Genomic DNA, 24,126 nt, shown 5'->3' with positions numbered 1-24,126 from the left:
CTCGGGGGAGGGGGATGTCGCAGTCATTTGCACAGCGTAGCACAGCGAACGTGCAAAAATAAAGAATGCTGTTGATGGAAGAAGGCTGGTGGTTTGCATGGCACGCAATGCTGCTCACTTCAGAGCATCGAACTAGGAAATCTGCTGGAGCATTTGTTCAAAGCCACAATATTAGCTGTGCCAACAAAATGTTGAACACTTCAAAATCTGGGTTTGGCCCATAGAACTGTTTTACACACACACACACACGAGGCTGAGAGCAGCATATGCCCCATTTTGTTTTTCATGCATGATAATGTTTAAAATGAAATTCACAGCAAGGCTGAGATTAACATGTAAGTGAATTAGCAGGCTTGCCATTAGCAGCTTTTAACAAGTGGCAAGGCATTTTCATTACCTACCTCGAGTCTAGCACAGAAGACCTTTTAAAAAGCTGCATCAGCAATGCACGAGAAACACACAAGAAGATATACTGCATATTATAAAAAACAGATTTTGCAAATTATAGGAGATTCAGAAAGCAATTTGTAAAGAGCCAAACTCAAAGCAGAACGAGATCGGTGGGCAGTTCCCATTCTACCGTGCTTTCTCTCTTTTTATTTGATAAAAAAAATCTGCGCTGCAGTAAAGCAATCCACAGGAGCAATTCATAATTAAGGGTGCTTTATTCTCCAGTTCTTCTATAAATAAACTTTCAACTTGGGACTGTGGGTTTACACCCCCCTTTCTGGTAGGGACCCCTTCCTATGGTGTAAACAGATTTAAATACACAGCCGCTGAAGAGGCTGAGCCCGCCAGCACAATACTGCGTTGATCCTCACTGTCAGAGGAACGCAAGGTCAAGCCAGCACTGCCTATCAAGCTGGGATCAGAACGCAAGAGAGCGAGTCAAGTTTCAGGAACTTTGTGGAGCACAATGTGGAGGTGCTGTCACTTTCCCTGGTGACTGAGTTAGTGGTTACCTACTGGGAGGAAAAATGATCAACCCTGGCTTCAGGCAGACACTGGCCCCCAGGGGGTCGGACCCGTGTCTGCTGCAAACAACACGAACTCCCAGCTGGAGGCGCTCCAGAGCAAAGCTAAAAAAAAAAAGCTAAAAAAAAAGAGCAGATCTCTTATCAGGACCGTATAGCGTGGAAATAAGAGTAAAAAAAATATATATATATTTAGGTGAAAATTCCTGTATCGAAGATGCCCCCCCTCCACCTGCTGTAGCAGGAGGAATTAAAATCCCCATTTAAATGACTCAGCCGCACGCACTGTCAAATTCACATTATCCTTTGAGAATGCGAGGCATGCAACCAGCGCAGGGGTCTACAGGGCTGCTCTCCGGGACTCCATGCCAAAGAGCCAGGGCACAGATGCCTGGGCAGCTCCATTAATTTGGCTTCTAACACATCTAACATGTTTCACATATAATCTACAAATTTAGCATGAGTCACTATTTTGAAAGCTCACAATAATAGATACAGTCTTCTCGTTACTAGCCCTTGACGCCCTTGTTCTAAAATTATGAAATAATCGTGACTAGCTAGCTGCATTTCAGATCCTGCTTTAAACTGGGAACTAGAGAAAGAAAGAAAAAACTACAGTTTTAATTATTATTTATGCATGATTTAATTGCATGATTTTTTTGTATTGCTTAAAAGTGCTGTGTAGGCACAGAGCTGATCAAAAGTTGAAAACTGGAACATATAATTACAACAGTACGAGGACTGACTGATACATTACAAAGCTTTTTCTTTTCTTTTAAAGCATCCTTCAAACGTTCTGAGTAATAAAGTTGCTAAACTGTAGGGACTCCAGTAGTTACATAACATAATCACGTTTTAGTGTTATGGTTGGATCAAAATGCAAGAAAGAGTCTTTTGGTTTTTACTGTAAGCAGCTTTCTTTTCATAACTCACGAAAAATGCAGTGGGTGCAGCACAGCATTACTAAAACAATAAACTTCCACAAGGCTCACTGATGTCTCCTTGAAGTAAAGCTGTAAAGCCAGACGTTCTACTAAAGCCTTCCCGCTAGCTGTCTGATCTACTGCAGCAATAAGCTTTGCTGTACTGTGATGTCACATTGGTTATTTATTTGCTTCTGTGTGGTGTGGTGTGGGGTAAGATTTTAAATTGTCACATCTGTCAATAAATAGGTTTCCTAAATCCATTCGATAGTCTAAGAATAGCAATTGAATACAGAAATGTATTGTCTAGCATCCCGCTGTCACAAGCACGACGGACTCAAGCGCGTTACCTGATGAAAAGGTTATGCTTTAAACAAAAAGAAAAAGGGCTTCGTAACAAATAATAACCACAAGGCGCAGCTTTTCTGAAAAAGGATGAAACAGCAACGTTACGATATGATCAAATTAATATTAATGCTGCCATTCATGAAAATTAATAAGTATTTTTTTACGGCAATGAACCTTGTTATCTTGCTATCCGTTCTTTTGCGTTAGGCTTTCTAAAGCATTTCTGAACACTGGAATTTCATGCAAGACAAATCGTGGCTCTATTCTGTGAATTATTAATTGAATCCAGGAGTAGAAGGAGAAGAAGAAGGAGATGTTATCTTACGCTGGCGATCAAATGCAGTTTGTTAAAGAGGGGATTGCCCTTTTCCTGCAGAGGAATCTGGCATGAGAGGAACTCGAAAGTGTCTGGGATATCTAGGATGAGGGTCTGCTGCACTGTACGGGGAGGGGGGGGGGGGTCCAGAGACAGGAACGAGGAGGAATAGAAATCAAAGGGAGGCAGCAACAGAGTCTGATGGTGGGCCTTTTCCTATCATCACAAAACGGCACTCATGATCTGAAACATCTGCATTGTCTTACACTGGTCATCTACACCCGAACCTCCGAATGCTTTCCTCACTATGTTTGATGCTTCCCTGGGTCACGTGACCCCGAGCACAAATCATTTTAGCTGGTGGTGGGGGGCAGGGGACAGCGTCTGCTGGGCTCTGAAACCCAATCCCCCAAGTTTTCACTGGAGGTTATTTTTCTTGCCCAGAGAGAGAGAGAGTTAACGTCGGCGGCAATACCCAAAGAGAGCGGGTATAATTGTTGTTCTTTCAGTTTACGAAAACCCTTTTGCTCGCTCGGAGGGGATAAAGCATGTTTAGAGTTCTTGACAACCTGCTGTGTCAGGGTTCATGACTTACCCTCGGTAAGCCAGTCCTGTGTTCCCTTTGATAGATGCTGAACATACTACATCTTCTGGTTTGTAATAAAGACTGAGCTGTTAGTTTTTACTATGCGACGCCCCACTTGTAGTCCTTATTTAATGAATTATGGCCGGGATGGTCTAAATGGGTAAAACCTCTTGTACTGAGAGGCTGACCTCAGTCGGGCAACACAAGAAATGTACTTTACAATTAGAGCCTGAAACAAACCAACCATTTCCTAAAACATTTGTCCAAATGCTGAAGTAGGAGGTCAAAACAAAACAAAACAAAACAAAAAAAACAGACGGACGGACGGACATACCTTCCCACCTGCCGTATGTATATCAGGTCAATAAAAGAATAGCTGAGGAAGAATTTGCAGGGCTGGTTAAAGTAATAAGATTTGTTTCAGTGCATCTGATCTTTAGTCTAACAGACTTCCAAACAGTTGGACAAGTAAATAAAGCCCCCCAGGGGTCTGCTGGTTGGAATGGATTATCACAGGGGTGTGCACAAAGGAATCTAAGCTCCCAAAGTCTAGGGCTATAAAACTGCAATGCCGCATACAGAGGGGGCTGTGAGGTTCCATTGGGGACTGAGCAGCATTTATTAATTTGATTCTGCACTGCACCTCCCAGGGTATTTAACTGCACAAGAACTATACAAGACCTCTCACCGGCATCTCAGGCACAAACAAAAGCTGCAGTCCCTGGCGTGCCAGTTCTGTTGCCAAACATGTGTGCCTGTGGTCGAGCTCCTTGTGCTGTGCTTTCTTTTCTTTTCTTTCTGGGTTTTGCTTTGTTTGCGATCACACATTTTTCCCCGTGTTTTAAAAAAAAAAAAAAAGTATCTGTAAATGTACTCCGGTCCATTGAACGATTCCGTAAACATGTTGTAACTTTATTATTCCAGAGGCGTGACCCTTTCAATAATATAAAAAAACATTATGTCCAGATAAAACACGCATGGCTATGCCTTGAAATGGCATGACAATTGTGAAAATGCACCAGCTCGTTCTGTGTTGCTAATAATATGGATTCTAGCATTCAAGGAGTGCAACAGCAACACAGATACATGGTGCAGTCACATTTTCAGACCCTATGTCGCCACTAAAATATTTATATTATACCACAACCGTCAAAAACACACCTTGTAGTGCGAGCTACGTCACTATTTGGCAACCTCTAAGCCTAAATCCTGATGCTGGCTTTTCTTACGAACGATAGAAACGAATGACTCACCCCTTCGAGAGAGGGGAGGTCAGGAGAGGAGACACCTTGTGTATTATGTAAACCAGTTCTTGAACCAAAAAAAAATAAGGAAAGGAGAAGAAATTAGCTACCAAAGCATACACTGATCGTCACCTTTCCCAGCGTTCGGAGAGAGGGCGAATCTGCCCAGTGCTCATGTTGCTGCTGGGGGTGATGGCATTGTCTAGTCCCATCTGATTGCACATCCTTTGCTGTGCTTGACACAAATAAAGGGATTAGGACAGCACGTTTCCGTCTGTCCACCAGCTCGGACAAAGGACTATAGAGCTTAGTGTCACACTCTATGATAAAAGTACAGGGGTCTGTCAATCAGGTTTCTCTTAAATACTGGTGTTTGTAACATAATCTTATTAAAAGCTAAAAAAAAAAAAAGAGACTAAAGACCTTTTTATAATAAAAAAAAACAAAGTTACATTTAATTGCGCTTATCCCTGTATTTCCTTCCGCTTCCATGCCCCATCAGGTTTGTTAAAAGAAAACATCTGAACTCTAGTGTTGCCTGTACAGAAAGAAAAAAATATATCTGTTTATATCAGATCCAAACCAAGGAAGGGTTAGTTGTAAACACAGTCTTCCAAGTTCCAAACCTACTAAGAAACAGTATACTTATTTCTTTATTATCGCGGCACAAATATCTAGAAATAAAAGTGATGTTGATCACAATTAAAAAAGCCTCTTATAATTATCCTCCAGACTTTTCCGCTGTTACACTACTATATAAAACTCAACTGATATACTATTGCATTTAAAATGCACAACTCAGCTGCATGTCTTGTATTTGATTTCTTTCACAAACACCGGATTGCACGATCCCTCATTGCATCCATCTCTTTCTTTTATAGTTTGTGACAGAGGAATATGCTGCGGTAGCACCCAAGCATATAAATGGCTTTGCCCCAATCCTCATATTGAAGCAGAATGTATAGCCTATGTGTTAGCTTCATATTCAGCAGTCAGTGTGCTGACTGGAGCACTTACCATGGGCATGCAATCCAGTTCAAGCAAACCTGGATGCATTAAAATATTTAGTCACCAACACAGACTAGAAGATAGAGTCAACCTGATACACGAACACCATGTACTCTCAATATTCAAGAGGAGAGGATAGTTTCGATACCTTCCTCCTATTTATAATGTAGATGTGCTATACTCATAGATACAGTGGCATGATCCCACTCGAAAATATTTTAACTGTTTCAAATGTTTTAAAAGCCACGCCTGGTACAAGAAATGTGATAGTGATGACATTGAGGAGTATTGAGGAAGATCTGAAAGATGTATGATTATTGTTCCAAAATGACCTGAATGCCAGCCAATGTACATTATGCAAAAAAAAAAAAGCGAATTAGGAAATACTGTCAACTTGGACTTGAAATCTAAGAAAGTCTGCATTCAAAGCACAGTGGGTCCATATAAACTGTTAATACACTCAGCTGCAGTAGTTAAAGCAAACATACAGCCCTTCACTGCTCCATCAGTTGCACCTTTCTTACACAAACTTTGCTGTTTTTTTTTCTGAAGGAAGATGGATTCTTTCGGAGGTTCTGGGTCAAGATTGTGCACTTTAAACTGTATTATTAACAAATAAACATTCATATAGGTCTTCGGGGAGGGAAGATTGTGTTATTTTTGGCATCGAGTGACACGAGACAAGTACGGCACGGACAGATCCCCTTCCGAAAGGCTGATGAAATGGCAAAAGTCTACCTTTCAAAAAAAGTGTTTCCTGAATATGTTTTTCCAAACATCCCCCCCCCACCCCCTCACGAAACAGCAATAAAATGTAAAATAATAATAATAATAATAATAATAATAATAATAATAATAATAATAATAATAATAATAATAATGTCATGTAGTTTTTTCTCTGTGTCATGCTTATTTCAGGAATGAAAATTCATGGAAACACGTCAAGCCGCTTCCAAAGCCGCAAGACCGCTGAAACTCCCGAAAGAGCGTTAGGTGGTGACGGAAAAATCCCATTGCAACGACTCCCAGTCTTTATTCTTCCGTTGTCAATCTGCATTCCTGCTTGAGTAACAATTTCCAATTGCTCCTCTTAAGTGCACGGTTAAGAAAACGAGGCTGGATTGCGGCTGCCAGCAAATTGCTTGCCTTGGAACTCGCAGCCCCCCTCGCCTGTCTCAATGTATGCTCCAACCTTCGTGGGTGAACCATATGCCAGGACACGGTCCAAGTCGCTTTGCATGAAAAGCCACATACAGGCCGTGATCATTACCGACAAGTCAGACTCTAAAGTGGCGCTTGGTCTGAAGTCAGGCGGACTGCTGTGGGTTTGCAAAGTGCCATGTCAAACGGTCAGCAATAACCGTTTGTCACACACAGCTATTGTTTTTTTTGGTTTTGTTTTTATTGTTTTATAGGTGCGTTGGTCGCTGATCTAACAAAGCAAGTGTAAACAAATAAGGCGTTTCTGTTCAAAGCCAGAATTCACTTTTTATATTAGGCACAATGCCACAGAGACTTGCTGTATTTTTCAATACAAAACTGAAACTAAACTTTAATACCTAAATCTTAATTATATAAATCTAGATACATATTGTTTTTTTATTATTATATTTGGAAGCTATATATTATTAGTTGCTCGCATTTTAATATGGAATATTTTCAACCTGATGGGAATATTTAAATGGCAGAAAAAATCTTGAAGTTTATTTTTTATTTTGTACTTATTAATAACATGTCTTCCTCTCCCTGAAGGTCTTCGTATACCAAGCCATCATTATACTGTGTGGTAGGATTCTGTTAACTACACCAGAAAGAAAAGCCATAGCAACAATTATCAATTTGCGTCTCATACTTATTAAAATGTTTATCCATTTAAACGCTGAGTTACACTAAAGGGCTGTGTCTAAAATGGCTCTCCGCAGTATGCATGCATCCTACTTTATCTTCTGTTTAATAAATATATTAATTATTGAATAACTCTGGATAGATAAAGCATATCAATGTAAATAATCAGAACACAGCTGTTGCGGGGAAAGTCTTTATCGTTTCAATACAACACAGATATAATAACACAGATTTAGATTCATTATTTACATTACAGAAACCTTTCTAGCCAGTAAAATAAGTAACTAAAAATCCATCTACAATAGGAAGTAACTGGATATTATAGTGTAATCACATATCACTGCATAATTGCTTTGGCTACTTTAACCATGAACGAAATGTAAATATAAAACCCAATACACAGCAGAGCTGCACACCCAACTGGAACCTCCACAGTGGAAAAACCAAAAAGCAGAAACAGTTGGATCAAGCAGTTCAGTTTACTAACTACAGAACTTTTTTTTCATTTTTGGAAGAACTTTTTTGCCCCTGTAGAAAATGAGATTTTTTTTCCTGCCTCTACACACCACAGAAGCATCTTCAGTTTCAAAAAGCACACGCTGCCACAAGTGTCCCTGTCTTTGAGTTCCCCTAAGTAATAATAGGGTGAGAAAAGAGATTCTGAAATGATCTTCCATTTTTGTTACAACTTCTGACAGCAGTGTACTGGCTGGGCTTGTGTAAATATCACGTGGCTCCAGGCGTTTGCCAAGGTGCCAAAGCTTTGGAGGACAGACTTGCAGAATGCATTTGTTGGACAAAGGGATTAGACTCAGACAAAACGCTGGACTTGTAGCTCTAGGTAAACATCCCTGTTCGCAGTGTCAGCTTCAAGAATGGGACCTTCCCCAATCCCACTGATCTTAAAGACATACAACTTTCACACAACGTCAGCAGTATGCCAGCAGCTTAATAACACTTCAGACCGTCCAGGCTAATTAAAAAACAAGAATAATAATAATTGAACTTATGCAGGCAGATGTACACATGCCATATAATAACACCTTTGTGTAATAACAGTCCAAGTTGTCATAACAGTGGAAAACACTAATGGAGGCTTTGAGTAAATTGTTGATGCCCATAACATCCATATATATTGTAACTCCTGAATGTGTTGAAGACTTTTGCACAGCAGTGTATATATACATATAAATATATATATTAGTTATACTGTTTCCTTTTAGTTGCCCCAAACACCTATCTCCTATCTCCTCCAGTGTTGTGGCAAGGTTTTCCTCCTTCAACCTGTTGATTGGACAGCCTTAATGTTCCCTGATCAATGGGAGGCCTCTTATTTTTTTTTTCTGTTCACTGAGAAATCTTCTCTAAGAACTGCAATCTAAACACAGAGAGCAGAGGCTGGTGTTGTGATTCCCCCTCCCCCCCCTCCCTCCCTCGAGTGCCTGTCCCCCATGGCGAGCACTCCTTGCACATTCTTCAAGGCGTTAGGGCTCTATCACACGAAGAACAACTACGATGCTAAATGCAAAGATTCAGAGACTGCTCAGGGTACATATTAAAACAAACAGAAAAAAATACACACATTATTTAAAAATATAATAATAATAATAATAATAATAATAATAATAATAATAATAATAATAATAATAATAAGGAACTTGCACGACAATAAGTTGTTGAGAGATATTTGTTTTCGCAGTGTTAAGGCAGGTATAGTGATAACAGATCTGAAGATCTGATACTGGTTATTAGATTAACTGGAAAATCTTCACATTTATTATGAAATTATTAGGTGTGTTCAGTTATTTTCTGCATCTTTTCCTTTGCATGTTTATTCACTACCACCCAGCGAATGCGTCGATGTGTAAGTGTCTGATTTGTGCAGTAATGCAGAATATCTCATGATGATCGCATAAACTTCTCTTTTAAATGTATCCTTTATCATATTTGTATTAATATTATCCTCTGGAGAATTCACAGAATATTGTGTGGATGCGAATTTTGTTTTTCTTTCAATAAGGGTTCTAAGATGTCACACAACCTCCCTTATCACAACAGCAGGCGTAGTTTAACCAAATACTTTAAACTGTCCAGTTCAAAAACAGAATAACGTCACGTGTGGTCAGCGCCTAATATCCAATGACTGTCCATGGGGTACCATATTAATTTGTGAGAAAATCCTTTCAAAGCTCACTTACGCCTTATTACACAGAATTCCTAGCTTGTGAAGACTATATAATATCTAACACATATAAATGTCATCATGATATAAACATATGAAAAATGGATCCTGATGTTATTCTGTCTTCCATGGAATTTACTAAAGAGCATGCCAACTCAATTTCTTTTCGTTATATACTGTTAAACGGGATAGATACAGAACAGTAGTGATAATATTTAAACGCTGCACCTAAAAACAGAACACAAAATAACCCTTGCACCCTCATCACTTTCACACAAGAAGGTTTAAGCAATAGGCCACCTTTATCTGAGTAGAATACAAAACCGTACAAAAACTCTGGATGATTTAATATATCTAACTTCATTCTAGGGCTTCTTTTACTAGCTCTTTGGGAATGCAATCAATTACAGCTCGGAACATGACTGCGAGTCTCTCTGAACCAACAGCACAGCTTGTGGGCCACCTAATGTGTCTTAAATGAATGTCATAAAAGTCAAATAGGTGTGAATTACAATACTAAGCATGCCATCACTGGAAATTGAGAATTTTTTTTTTTTACAGTGCTGCAAATTTTGATTTCCGCCTTGCATTTGTTTATGTGCAGTTCTAATTGGTGTCTGCTGCTGTCAGTGTGTAGCGGGGTACACAGCAGGCTATCATGTAATGTCACACTCAGAGCTGTGATTCCAAAGAGGTTAAACGCGCAGGAACATTTTCATTACAGGCCAGTTTGAGTACTTAAACATTCCATTGCATTATGCTGTCATAAACGTCTCTCATGCAAAAAAAAAAAAAAATGTGCAATGCAGCAAATAGGCAATGGAACATTGTTCATGTATGCTCAGGACCATCCTCCTGGATACAGTTCCCATTAGAGAATAGCACGGATTGTGTTAAATGTAACACACAGAGTTGAGCAAAATCAGAGAGCTAACACAAACAGTGTGTATTCCTCATCAAACACACAAATACTTTTTTTTCTAAAGTAAAGTATATTATTTATTTATTTATTTATTTTTAAAGAAATTGACTTTTTTTAAAAAAATACAGAGCAATGCTCGATGTGTCTTATTTCTATTGCACACGCTCTCTTTCCCTTGACTTCTTTTGGTATTATTTCTAATAAATACATATATATATTTTTTTTTCATAGGCCTTACTTATTTATGCCTTAACACACACTGTCCTTGTATTTGGGATTCAATCACGGAAACTAAGTACAAAACTCAAGCAAATAAATAAATAAATAAATTGAGCAGGCTTTTGCTGTTCTATTTTAGAAAGAAAAAGAAAGAAAGAAAGAAAGAAAGAAAGAAAGAAAGAAAGAAAGATTTTAAAAATACATACAAGCTATATATTTTTTTTTTTGCTTTATAATAATCTAAGTGTGATTAACAGGCCTAAAGGCTGGTGCACCCATCAATCTATTCAGTACCGTCCCTTCAAGATTTTTTCAAAATCTTTAACTGTATTTCTAATGCTCACACGGATTCAATACAAAAAGAAAGAAAGAAAGAAAGAAAGAAAGAAAGAAAGAAAGAACAAATCCTAAGCAACATTCAACCATAACAATATTTGCACTTTGTCAGCATTTCTCCAGGTCTCCATGGCGACGGATATTCGGGCCTTAGCTATGAAATTCACATTGTCACCACTAACTACTTATGGCCTTGTTTTGGAAGCCTGCTGAATGGCTGACAGAAGTTGATGCAAAGCAATAGTTGTTGCTCATTGTTTGTTGCCAGACTTCTGGCAGGGAGATATAATGTCCCATGATTGAAGTAGCGATGTTTAAACCCCTCACACAAAAAGCCCTTAAAATGTAGTGACAGGCATGAAGTGTGCTCATGCGGTGGGCAGGGATGTGGGGTACAACAGCATATCTCTTTTCAAGACTTGACATCATGGTGGTTCTTTCAACAACGCGGATTTACTGGATGTGAAACTAAATCTTGCGCAACTGTGAAGCTGGAAATCCGGGCAGAAGAAGACGGGACCTCAGATTCAATCTAAACTGATACGAGCTGGAGAACGGACTCTGCGAGTTAGAGAATTACTACGCATTAGGTCTGTACTGCAGTGAAGGTCTACACGAAAATACTGTACACAAAATACTGAATTTACATACCCGTACACACACAAACACACACCTTTTTATTAAGCTCCGTAATACATTGATGGTCCTTAAATCAATCTCTCTCTCTCTCTCTCTCTCTCTCTCTCTCTCTCTCTCTCTCTCTCTCTCTCTCTCTCTCGGTATTTTGTATAATTTTAGCTCCATTATAATTATTTATGCAGGCCTATGGGAAAACGATAACGGCTTGCCGTTTAAAAAAAATGCAGTGATACTTGATTCTCGATAAAATGAGTTTAAATGTAAGTAACTCCCACAATCAGTGCTTATATGACGGCAAATTGTCTATTATAGGTTAATAAACAAGAAAATAAATCACACTGTTACACACATTCAGAATATCAGAAAATGTAAAAAATAAATGCACATATATTAAAACAGACATACAACATAAAATTAAATGTTGTCTATTTTCTGTTTACGGTTTTGTACCAACAGATAATTATAGAATTCTCTCCCCGGCCTTAAAAAAGTTTCTAAAACTTAAACGCGGCCAAATTATTATTTTTACCAGTCCTGTATCTGTCGAATTAAATCTGCAGTGAAATGTATTTTCTACACGTTATCCGGCCGAGCTCTACATAGTTGGCCATACATAAACATTCAGAAGCTTATATACGCGTTCTTAAGGTATTTCTTATCAAAACAATGAAAGTAAAAACAGTTGGCCTATATACTATATATATGGGCAGCTGGCTCTTTGAGCTAAATATATATATATATATATACACACACACACACACACACTTCACGTGGATTTAATTAATTTAAGGCTGCTGTGTTAAAAATATATCGGCGTAGTGAGAAGGCGCTGTATTGTCTTTCTATTTAATAAAGCTTCTTCAAGTAAAAGAAAATAAACCATTATATAACAAAAAATAATAATTTTGGATACCATAGTATTAGTTTTAAAGAAATAACATAACACTCATGCACTGTTAAAAACTTACTTGATAAGTTTACATGTTTTTACTATAGCATGACATTTATTATTATTATTATTATTATTATTATTATTATTATTATTATTATTATTATTATTATTATTATTATTATAAGTAATGCGTGTTAATCAGTAATTATAAATACAATGAGGCCTTTTATTTTCAGGCGTAATGTGTTTTTTTATTGTATTTTTTGTATTATTTAACTGGTTTAAATTATGTTATTTATAAAATAAAAGGGTTTATCTAATTGTACATGTTCGCATTAGAATAAACACTGTATGTGATATATAGGCGACTCGATATTGATCTGACATGAATAATTGTCTTAGCGGTGCGAAATGTAGCCTGTTTTAAAATAATATATCCTTTATCACCAATGTGCTTTTGTGGTTTACAGTTTCAATTCAAATCCTGTGTTGACAGTGAGTCAGATTGCTACGATCGTTTTCTTATTGTACTGGAGTTTTAATCAACTTTTGCAAGTATTGTAAAAATAAACAAACAATAATCTTCTCGTGTTTATTATTATAATTATTATTTCACGCTACCTCGCAAGTAACGCCGCGTTTCTTGTCCCTGCTTTCTTTCATCTTGATAAGATAATTCTGCAGTTACCTTACAATAAACACACCCCGTTTAATCCCTATCTCAGACACTAGAAAAACTCGTTTCCATAACCCAACGCGTAACTGCAGTAGAATAAAGTTCAAAACTGTTTCTATTAAAACCATTTTAAAACAATGCATCAATAACATATGCGCGTCCCCTTTCTTTCTCTAATCTGAACTCCGCTGGTTTCCACTTCTCTTTGTTTGGTCAGTTATTTCTTGGTTGGCTCTACCAGATAAGACCGCTCGAAAGGTGCGGTTGCTGCGATTCAGACAGGTGATCAAACAGTCTATTTTATCTGTTTCAGATTTGCCTACATTTTCAGAATACACTGGAGAAATCAGCCGCAAATACCAACCATTAACCGTCCGCTATTGTATACAACGCAGAAGAAACTTAACGCGTGAAGGTTCCCACCTAACCAAAAAAAACCCCAAATTTTTTAAAAACGTTTATTGCATTAATTCTTTCACACGCTATTATCGTTTCCAAATCAATAATCAAAAAAATAAAAAAGAACAATAAACGATTCAAGATTAAAACAGCGCTACACAAAACGTGATTCAATTTAAAGATGTTGAAAGGCTTGAGAATTTATTATTATTATTATTATTATTATTATTATTATTATTATTATTATTATTATTGTGTTTAATTATAATATTTGGTAAATGAATTTTAAAGCAATTTAATATTTATGAAGCTAAAATTAAAAAAAAACTCTGTGTGTCGAAATGTATTTATTTAGTTATTTATCGCAAAAAATGATAAATAAATTAAGTTGCTAGTAACCATCAAAACGTTTCCATTAAATATTTGTGTCCGTGTAGGAAAAGGTTACAATAGGCTGAATCCTGTAACAACTGCATTATATAAAAACAAATATAACCGGGACTGCAGTGAGCTACTGGACGAATTCAAAATTATACTTCAATAAACTGCACATTCAATAATAAAACGAGGCTGTACTTACAAACGTTGAGAGATACTACCCTTTAAATAGAACACAGAAACAACACACACGGCGGTGTTATACACGCACACCACGCAGTTACCGATTCCATTATTTTCCGTAGCTACCGTACAAGGATTAATTTTTATGTGTTTTAATTTAAATAAATAAACCTACAACATTCTGATATGATGCAAAAGTAATTCATTTAGTAACATAAAAAAACGACATGCAATTCGCTGCGAGGCGTGTCCTACTAAGCAAGAAAAAAAAGGCCCTCGTTTTTAAATTGAAATGTGAAACGTTTCTGAAGCCCAAAACCAAAACTGGCATTTATACTGCAAATGCAAATGCAGCCGAACTGCGGTAAGCTTAGCAAAAGAAAGGAAAATAACACGCCGCCTAGCAGTCTGTCATGTAATGCTACATGTAAAAATGATAATGTTAATAAAAGACACTTATTGTATTTTAAATGTGTATGTGTTATTTCACATAAATAAACATCAATCCGTCACTTACTGTTGATAGTCGTGTTTGCAGTACAGTTTTCGATCCCGGAAGTAACAGCTGGTGATGAGGGGTTGTTGACACACAGCGCACTGCAAACACTCCTCGTGCCACGAAGATGCATTCACTCTCATCAGAAAGCGATCCGAGATCGGCCGCTGGCACCCCTCACACACTGACTGGGGATGGCAGTCTGACCCTGGCACAGAAACAATACAGGAAACTATTACAAACTATATCCAAGCGCAACGCACGAGTATTACAAAAAAAGGTAACTGTCTTTGACCGTGCGTAAAATATCTATCTATCTATCTATCTATCTATCTATCTATCTATCTATCTATCTATCTATATATATATATATATATATATATATATATATATATATATATATATAGGGAAACACACACACACGCCACTTGACACTGCACTGAAACGTTTTCAATTTAATATAGTTGCAATATGAATTTCAATATGCAGGTGTAGCTTAGTGATCGGTTTACGCAAGCATACTTGTGTTTTTTGGGGTATAAGGCTGTAATGTGGTTTACATAAACGGCTAATGCCATCTTGCTTTTCAGGTTTATGTTGGTGTTGCTCGTGGTAAACCTAAACTTCTCATCCACGTGTAAGTCGACATTCCAAGTGGAGTAAGCTGTGACAGGCAATAAAGGTTAAGAACAGACAGCATTCTAATAAAACACGTCACCTGGTTTGTTTCCAGGGAGTATGAATGCATTAGAATGGAACTATGGGTGTAAAGGGTTTGTTTCATTTTTGGAAAAAAATAATAATTCGATAAAAAGAAATTTAAAACACAATATATACTGAATACGAGTTTCCTTGTGTGTTGTTTTTATTTGTATCAGTAGTTTCAGTGGGGATGCTTACTTTCATTTCATTGCATGGAAGGCAAATGTTTATCATTGCAAAGTAAGCATGACACCAATCTGATGCACTCTCTACTCCAGTATATACTGTATACCAGTGCCAAGACATCCGTGAACCCCAATACAAACACATTCTGCAACTTCCGATAAGCTGCAGTACAGCGCTAGATTCTGGACCCCATATACACATCGCAATGCACTACCGCGCAGTGCAACTTTGGGTACTCTGTAGCAAGCTACTGTGACCAGAACTGTACTGCTGTGTAAGGGCATGTGTCGTGTGGACAGTATTAAAATGAAATGCAGTACAAACTTACCGAGCAGCACTCCTAAAGCGGCGGGTCCCGAACGTAGAGCATGATCTTCCATTTTAATGCCGTCCAACATCTTCGAGCAGTCCGAGTGCGCTCTGCGTGAAAAGCACCTTTCCAAGGACTCGGGACCTGTTGCAATATCCATAACAAGATATAGTCACAAGACTGGTCTTCTCTCTTTAACTCCCGAACACTCTACACAAGCACTTATTACTCAGTCAGCATACATACACAATGGAGTGGCGCCTTACTAAACAACACGAGTCTTTAAATATCTCTCTCTATATACATACAACTCAGTTTGATTCAGAGCACTTGGGTAAGACACCGCGCCGCGTCGCAATCTTAAATAAAGTAGTATTGTCGTCACCTGTATAGTTTTACTTTTCTTCTTGCTAAAACAGAACGAGGAAGCACCGTCTTTTTTGGGGGTTTTTTGTCTTTTTTTTTTTTTAGCAGAGACAGGAGCTTCAGTTCAATCCAACAGTTTTATGATGTTGTAGCGGACTCGAGGTGGGAGAAAACGAATCAGTTGTAGCTGTATATCCAGGAAAGACGATCCGAAGTGTTGCAAAGTGTCTTCTGAAGTTAACGTGCCATGGTGCGTCTTTCTCACTGCACAGTTCAAAACCGAGATTGAGGCGCACGGATACACCCTCCCCTTCTTTGGCCGCGTCACTCGCTTTTTTTTAAGTCTCTTTGCTGACATTTGGATGCTATTGGTGCGCGCCGTGTTCCTGCGCTTCACAGTTCAGCTAAACGTCCCGCCTACAGAGAGTCAATAGTGTCATTAATCTGCGAGCAACTGTCCGGCAAAGCAAATAACTACTTCTTGAAATTAAACTCGACTATTTTTTTTTTGTAATCTTTTTTTGAAAATCACCAAAAGTGTTTAAAATGTATTATTATTATTATTATTATTATTATTATTATTATTATTATTATTATTATTATTATTATTATTATTATTATCTCTCGGATAGTACAAACAGTACTCTCGTGGGATTCGTCTCGGTAAAATGCTTACATAAATCCTTTGCCCAGAATGGGAGATAACCAATTTAATATACATTTATCGAATTTGATATATTTATTCATGTTTCCTTGGATGCGAGTTTCAAGAAAACGGTATGTAGTTTACATTTATTTGCAATGCATTTTGTTATTTCAAACCAAATCCTTATAGTGTAGGTTTTTGAGATTTTGATATATATTTATGTTAGCCTTTACTGTAAAATTACATCGTACTACACATGGCGGTGTCCTTCAATTCTTTGACAAAACATTAATAAAATCTCATGTAACATTTTTTTTTAAAAAAGAACACAGTATATGAAAAGGCCTTGTCATTTGCTTTACTGCTATGATTTTTAATATAGCATAGGGAAAGGCTAAACATTTGAATAAAACTGCATGACTAGCATAACAACCATTTTAACTATCTACCAAATATGTATTTAAAATAATAATAATAATAATAATAATAATAATAATAATAATAATAATAATAATAATAATAATAATAATTGCATTATATTTGTGTACAGGGGAGGGTCGTTATGGTGAAGAATCAACATTTTGCCGAACATGTAATTAAAGATAAAACAAACCACAGCACAAAAGACAGTAAGCCTATAGAATTTCAACATCATCATTATTTTTTGTTACAATAGCTGCAAATCAATTTTTTATATGAAACACCTGCAGTGAGTTTTTTTTTAAAGGTGCATTATAATCAACATACACATGTTTTAACACATACACACACACACACGCACGCACACACACACACACGTACACACACACACACACGTATGTATATATATATATATATATACATATATATATATATATATATATATATATATATATATATATATATATATATATATATATATATATAATTTTTGAGGTCATGCACTTCCTAAGGTAATTACTGCTATACCGTGGCACACTGTTCTGCCTTTTGTAAACATATTACAATAGGCCTATCTTTAATTATACCAGTCACGAACAATAGCCTATATACATGTAGTTGACTTTTACGCAGGGGTTTTGAAAAAGCCGTTTTCACCCATCGCGGCTCTAACATGCACTGTGGCATTGTACTGATGACAAAAGACGAAGCCTATTGACCCCTCTCTCCCTCTGCACCTGGCGATGAGCGGATGATAATCAGGAGAGGAGCGCGTCGCTGCATAGAGATGTGGAGCGCAGCGAGCAGTGGGCTACAGCCGCTCCATTCGCGGCCGCTGTGTAGAACCTTATCTTCACTTTACTAATGCATTCACAGATCGCATGAAAGACAGCACCGAGAAATGAAATGAAACGATTCTATCACCTCTCCCCTTTCTTTTTTTTCTAGATATCTCTAACGGGTTATTTGAAAATCTTTTTTTATGCCTTTTCTATTCATGGACTCCCCTCGATTTAATTTCCAAAGGAAGATATCAATCTATCCATATCTGACTGTATCGTGCTCTTTTACGCATTGCATTATTGCCTTTATTTGTATTAGTTTTTTTAAGAAAAAAAATGCCAAAAAGGCCGGAGACAGAGATTAAGCATTTTAAAACAAATGTATTATATTTACAGATGGATTATGCGTAAACAGATGAACGAATGGTATGTTTAGAGTGTTATACGAGAAGACCAAATGAATCTCATTTTGGGTCCAGTATGCCTCCATTTAAAATGAAATGCCACTCACAGTAATGGATGCACGCATTTGCCGTGAAGCAGACATACACCTTCTTGTGCACTGTCAAATCAAATTTAGACATACACAGATTTTAAACAAATCTTATGTTTGAGACGCACAAAATAACTTTTGTTTCCTGTCAAATGTATATTAGAATGCTTTTAAAATCTGTCGCATGCGATTTTAATTCAGAAACATTTGGCTGGCAGTGTACTGCAGCAACATCACACTTTTAAAAGCTGGTACCTAACCAAAAAAATAAACAAAAAAAAAAGTATGCTTTGGTGCTCTTATTTTGTCATTGTGACCCGAGCTATCTAATGAAGTAACGATGGTTAAAGTGTTATTAATTGCACGTGTACCCGGCTGTTTTTGAGTATTCTTGTAAGGGGAGGCGGTACGGCCAATGAGCTCACGAAAAACAATCACGACGGGTTTTTAAGACCTCTCTTGTAAAACAGGATCCCCCCCCCCCCCCAAAAAAAAAAAGATTTTAATGAAGATGTTATGTTTTGGCATGTATTGACAATTTCAGAAATTTACATCATTGCAGTCATTGCGTGCATTCAGTGTAGAAGGATACATTCAACTATGATAAACTTAGATTCAAGGCATAACACTGCAATGATATTAGTTGGATTAATACGCACTAATAAAAATAAAAACACTGAATTCTGTGATCAAGGCCGACTTGTGTGGGACATTAACACAAATTGTGTTTTCTTTAATGTTGTGTACGTCTGGTGGTTACCAAGTGTGTTTTTTATATGTTGTTGTTGTTGTTATTATTATTATTATTATTATTATTATTATTATTATTATTATTATTATTATTATTATTATTATTATTATTATTATTATTATTATTATTAACGGGCAGCAGTGTGGAGTAGTGGTTAGGGCTCTGGACTGTTGACTGGAGGGTTGTGGGTTCAATCCTCAGTGGGGGACACTGCTGCTGTACCCTTGAGCAAGGTACTTTACCTAGATTGCTCCAGTAAAAACCCAACTGTATCAATGGGTAATTGTATGTAAAATAATGTGATATCTGTATAATGTGAAATAATGTATAATGTGATATCGTGTAACAATTGTAAGTCGCCCTGGATAAGGGCGTCTGCTAAGAAATAAATAATAATAATAATAATATTATTATTAAATACCGAATACAATTGCGCATGTACCTGATCAATGCTACCCCATAGAACAGGCATTCAAACGTGTATTCCTTTAAAAGGACAATGCAGGCTCCTTGTTTTAGGCAGTGCAAGCATGCAACACTTTAACAATATAGGTGTGCGCTTCGTTCCCCTGCTCTCAGTTCCCTGTTGTCTATAGGGCTCCTGCACTTTGGAGCTGCTTCATAGCCTCTCAGTGGCGACCCTGGACGACCCCTATGGTTCTTCAGCGTGAGGTGTACATTATTCCACTTGTTTCAGTTCATTAGCGGTGCTCTTGCTGTAAATTCACAGAGACGTGCTCCCTCCCTTCGCCTATAGCTTCTGCGTTTGCACCTTCCATGGTCTCTAGCAAGGGATAAGTCTCTCTCTCTCTCTCTCTCTCTCTCTCTCTCTCTCTCTCTCTCTCTCTCTCTCTCTCTCTCTCTCTCTCTCTCTCTCTCTCTCTCTCTCTCTCTCTCGGCTGGTCAGGCATAAAATCAGGGGAATTAAATTACTCAATTGGATAGCCTATTATTTATCGCTCTTTATATGTAGGTCTGCATATAGGGTATACGGTGCCCTGTATTTAAATCTACAGCCAGTTAAACGATTCGCGTTTTAACAGTCAAAATAGGTAAAAACGTCATTTTAAACAGAAAAATTAGAGGAGTTTGAAATCACACAATTATTTAGAATCGGCGTTTCTTAAAGTACAGGGTGATCAGTAAGTAAGATATCTCATGTGTTTCTAATCACCCTATAGCTTAGCCTCACTGATGCGCAATTCTCAGGACACTGGTACACTGGTCCCTTTTGTGTTTTTCACATGAGTATTTAATGTTACATAGTGCTACATTTATTTTGAGTGTCAAAAAGTTTGAATTTATTTAACCCAAAAGAAAAGGTAAAGCCCATTCTAAGATGTCACTTCTAACACAATTACGTATATTTCTGTGTAAAATAACCAATGTTTTTGTACAGTAAAGAACCCCGTGTTCTTTGTTGAACTCGAGCTTTACTGACAGTATTACGGGTAGGATTGTGCCCTTGTCGCTGAGACACCTTGGTATACCCTTTTCACGATAGCTCTATCAAAAATATGAACAGGCACAAGTTTGCTAGTGCGATGATACACGAGAAAACAGCACGTAGTTAAATGATTTTAGCTTTGAACAGTAACTCGCCCTGCGGTGTTGCTGAAACAAAACAAAACAAACAAACAAAAAATCAGTATTCAAATTCAAATTTTTCATTTTCACAATGGGACGATAAGGTTCATGTGTGCATATCAACGTTTTCAGTATGGCTAGTGGAAATTGAGAAATGCGTCCCTCTTTTGATGCTCTTATCCTATGTTCTTTTCTTTAAGAATAAAAACTGCAGTACAAGAATAGAAATAAAATAACCCCTAAAAAAACAAAACGCTTCCACCTGTGTTTGTCAAACCGGGGTTGTCATGCTTATTAAATACTAGCCGCGCATCACCGACCCCAGAGAATGCGTTCGCTTCCCAGTCAGATTACCCAAATAACATGGAATCTGTCACAGCGAGAGAACTGTTCTTAGCTCAGGCTCACTGTATAACGCGTGGAACTGCTTGAGGAACACTTGGTCGTTTTGCTCGCGATTTTGAACATATATTTGGAGTGAAAAAAAAAAAAATTAAGAAAAATTGAATGAATGTAACTTTGAGGTTAGCATGACCGATTTTAATCAAATAATTAAGACTAGTTACCGTTTGAGTAAAATATTATTATTATTATTATTATTATTATTATTATTATTATTATTATTATTATTAAAATGTTTAATGAGACAAACATTTGTAAATAGCTAATCTTAAGATTATAATTCTTATAAGATTCATAACTACACTGAAATACACAGTTGGTTTTAACTAAAAGGTGCATTCAGACAACCACAGTGAATATAAGTTATCTCTGTAATGCACACATCCACGTGTGGTGGGAGTCATTCTTTAAAATTTGAACGAATCAAGAATGGATAACATATTTGTGATTACTGTTTTTACAAAGTCAACCGGATTAAAATGCAATGTTATTACTTCCTATAATTAAATAACAATCTGAATTTCACATCGACCTATATTTAAAAGAAAAGAAAACGGAGACTATAATTAAATAATATTAACTTACATGCATATTTTCTATGTCAAACATACAAAAATAAAACAAAACATCAATACCAAACGCATTTAATAAAGAAAATAATGATCCAAAAAGAAAATTCAATTTTTGGTTTCATTTCGTTTTAAACAATAGGCTATCATAAATAATAACACTTTCACATGCCATTGCATTGTCTTTAAAATAAAGGTTTAAAATAAAGCTTTGTGTTTTAGGTTATTGTTATAATTACATGGGAACGGAGGAGGCGTCCAAGATCTGTCCTTTCGTGGACACGTTTTTAAAACATTCAGGCTAATTAAAGGAAGCGTATTGGGAAAAAAAGAGAGAGTATATTTGTAAACATTCGAGACATTAATTTCGCATTACCGTATCCTTCAGTTTCCAGCTTTTTCTTTGTAGTGTGATGGTCTGCCGATCTGCCAATCCTTTAAAAGAGAACATGGCCTCTTGGTTTTGTGTAGACTGCCCTCTGCTGGACATATATGGAATTATACTCGGCTGTTAAATACAGTAACTCGTGATACACACACACACACACACACACACACACACACACACACCACACACACACACACACACACACACACACACACACTGCTGCACAGTACGGCAATTCTACCTGCAAAACATGCTAAACGGTTTGGCATTTTAAAAGTTGGCACACTTATTTTAAACTAGGATTTAAAGGGGAACAATTTTTTTTTTTTTAAATATTCCATTGCTTGAGTTTTTAATGAGATACATCAAATGACTTAATTAAACATGATAGTGGGAACTATGCAGTGTTTTGCAAATCAATCAATTGCTGTACTCTGGTGCAAGACAGACACGAGGGGAACATCTAACCAATGTTATATTGGCAAAACCGAGGGGGTGTTCTGTTTTATAACCTGCTCCTATTGTAGCTCGTGTCTCAGTCTGCGAGGCTTGATTATAGGGTGGAAAGGGCGATTGCACGCATTTCCAGTTTGATTTTTAATAAGGTCGCAACACAATACTTTGGGAATCGCTTGTTCTGCGCATGACAGGTTAAGGGGTTGTGATATTGGTGAGCTTGAAGTCCAAAGAGATGTTTTCTTTGGCAGTCCAATTTCTAAACCCACTGGAGCACTGTGGAGGTTTCCTATACACTGTGGTTTGTTTCATAGCAGGCCTAACGCAATCTTCAACCCTCAAGGATTTCTGAGTCGCTCTGTACAAATGAACCTCAAAAGGTGTTTAATAAAAGAACAGGGATCCTGTAAAAGTACCTGGAGAAATAACGGCATGGATCACATGTTCTTCATTGGAAAGCAGAATATACCATGCGTTGCAGTGACAGGAATGGGAGGGCGCTCTCTTGCAAGTACAGGTGGAGGGGTAATTGGTTCCCAAACCGACCCCGGCGCGGCTTGCTTTTGAAAGTTTCATGCACGCAAGTTTCAGAGAATTTGGGTTAATAATTATCGAGTGTGTTTTATACATTATCATTTATCATTTTTTAAATAAAAAAAAAACTATAATTCCAGTCGTTGTGTTGATTATTAAAGAGAATCGTAGGGCACCACACCTCTGCATATGCACGCATGTTTGTTTTTATATTTACATATAGTTTTGGATTGGGGATTGTATTAATCCAATACACTGTTCATATATATATATATATATATATATATATATATATATATATATATATATATATATATATATATATTATATATATATATATATATACACACACACACACATATCGTCATTAAAACTCCACTGTTTGTTTTCCAACACACTTTTCCCTATGGCAGCTTTTGGAATTCTGATTTTAAGAACTGGGGCACCTGCAAAAACACACAGGTGTGGAACATGTGTACAAACGACCGAATTGGGGGTCGTTATGAAAATCCGCTGGCACCCCATTACCCCGACTTAGATAATGAGAGCAGGACCCCTGAACAACCACTCTTAATGACGGGGAACTGTGTAAGCAGGGTTTAACCTGTTAGCCTGAAAAAATACACCAACCCGGAGCCTTCTGCACAGTCTGTGGTAAGAACATGCGCGGCATTGGGAGCTTCAGTAATGAATGCATTGCAGCTCGAACTGAGTCCTCTTCGTGACGAAATTACATCTGAGAAACTAAAACTGAAATACACCATTTCAGTTATTTCTGTCTTTCTTTCTTTTTTTCTTTGGTTAGAATTATTAATAATAAAAGCAGGATTTTCAATATATACAACAGTAACTAATATGGTCTCAAAAATAACTAGGATATATATATATATATATATATATATATATATATATATATATATATATATATATATATATATATATATTCTACCTTTTTAAGTACCTGAAAT

The 24,126-nt window shown here is 37.0% G+C and overlaps 1 protein-coding gene across 3 annotated transcripts in view; it reads right to left on the bottom strand.

Moving 5' to 3' along the window:
- The window catches only part of LOC117396782 (LIM/homeobox protein LMX-1.2), a 69,120-nt gene extending 46,947 nt beyond the window's left edge, over window positions 1-22,173 (bottom strand). Inside the window, exons 1-3 of one of the 3 annotated variants that reach the window (XM_033994966.3) lie at window positions 22,157-22,173; window positions 15,783-15,908; window positions 14,588-14,774 (exon numbers count right to left, since the gene is read on the bottom strand). In XM_033994966.3, the coding sequence (XP_033850857.2) occupies window positions 14,588-14,774; window positions 15,783-15,852 (257 nt within the window). In that variant the 5' untranslated portion in view covers window positions 15,853-15,908; window positions 22,157-22,173. Of the gene's footprint in view, window positions 1-14,587; window positions 14,775-15,782; window positions 16,456-22,156 lie in introns of those variants that run through there. The other 2 variants (XM_033994965.3, XM_033994964.3) reach the window with 2 other exon arrangements.
- Window positions 22,174-24,126: the final 1,953 nt, after the last annotated feature.

Source organism: Acipenser ruthenus, chromosome 15 (assembly GCF_902713425.1).
Source record: "Acipenser ruthenus chromosome 15, fAciRut3.2 maternal haplotype, whole genome shotgun sequence".
Classification (NCBI taxonomy): Eukaryota; Metazoa; Chordata; class Actinopteri; order Acipenseriformes; family Acipenseridae; genus Acipenser; species Acipenser ruthenus.
This window is presented reverse-complemented; position numbering and strand designations above follow the sequence as displayed.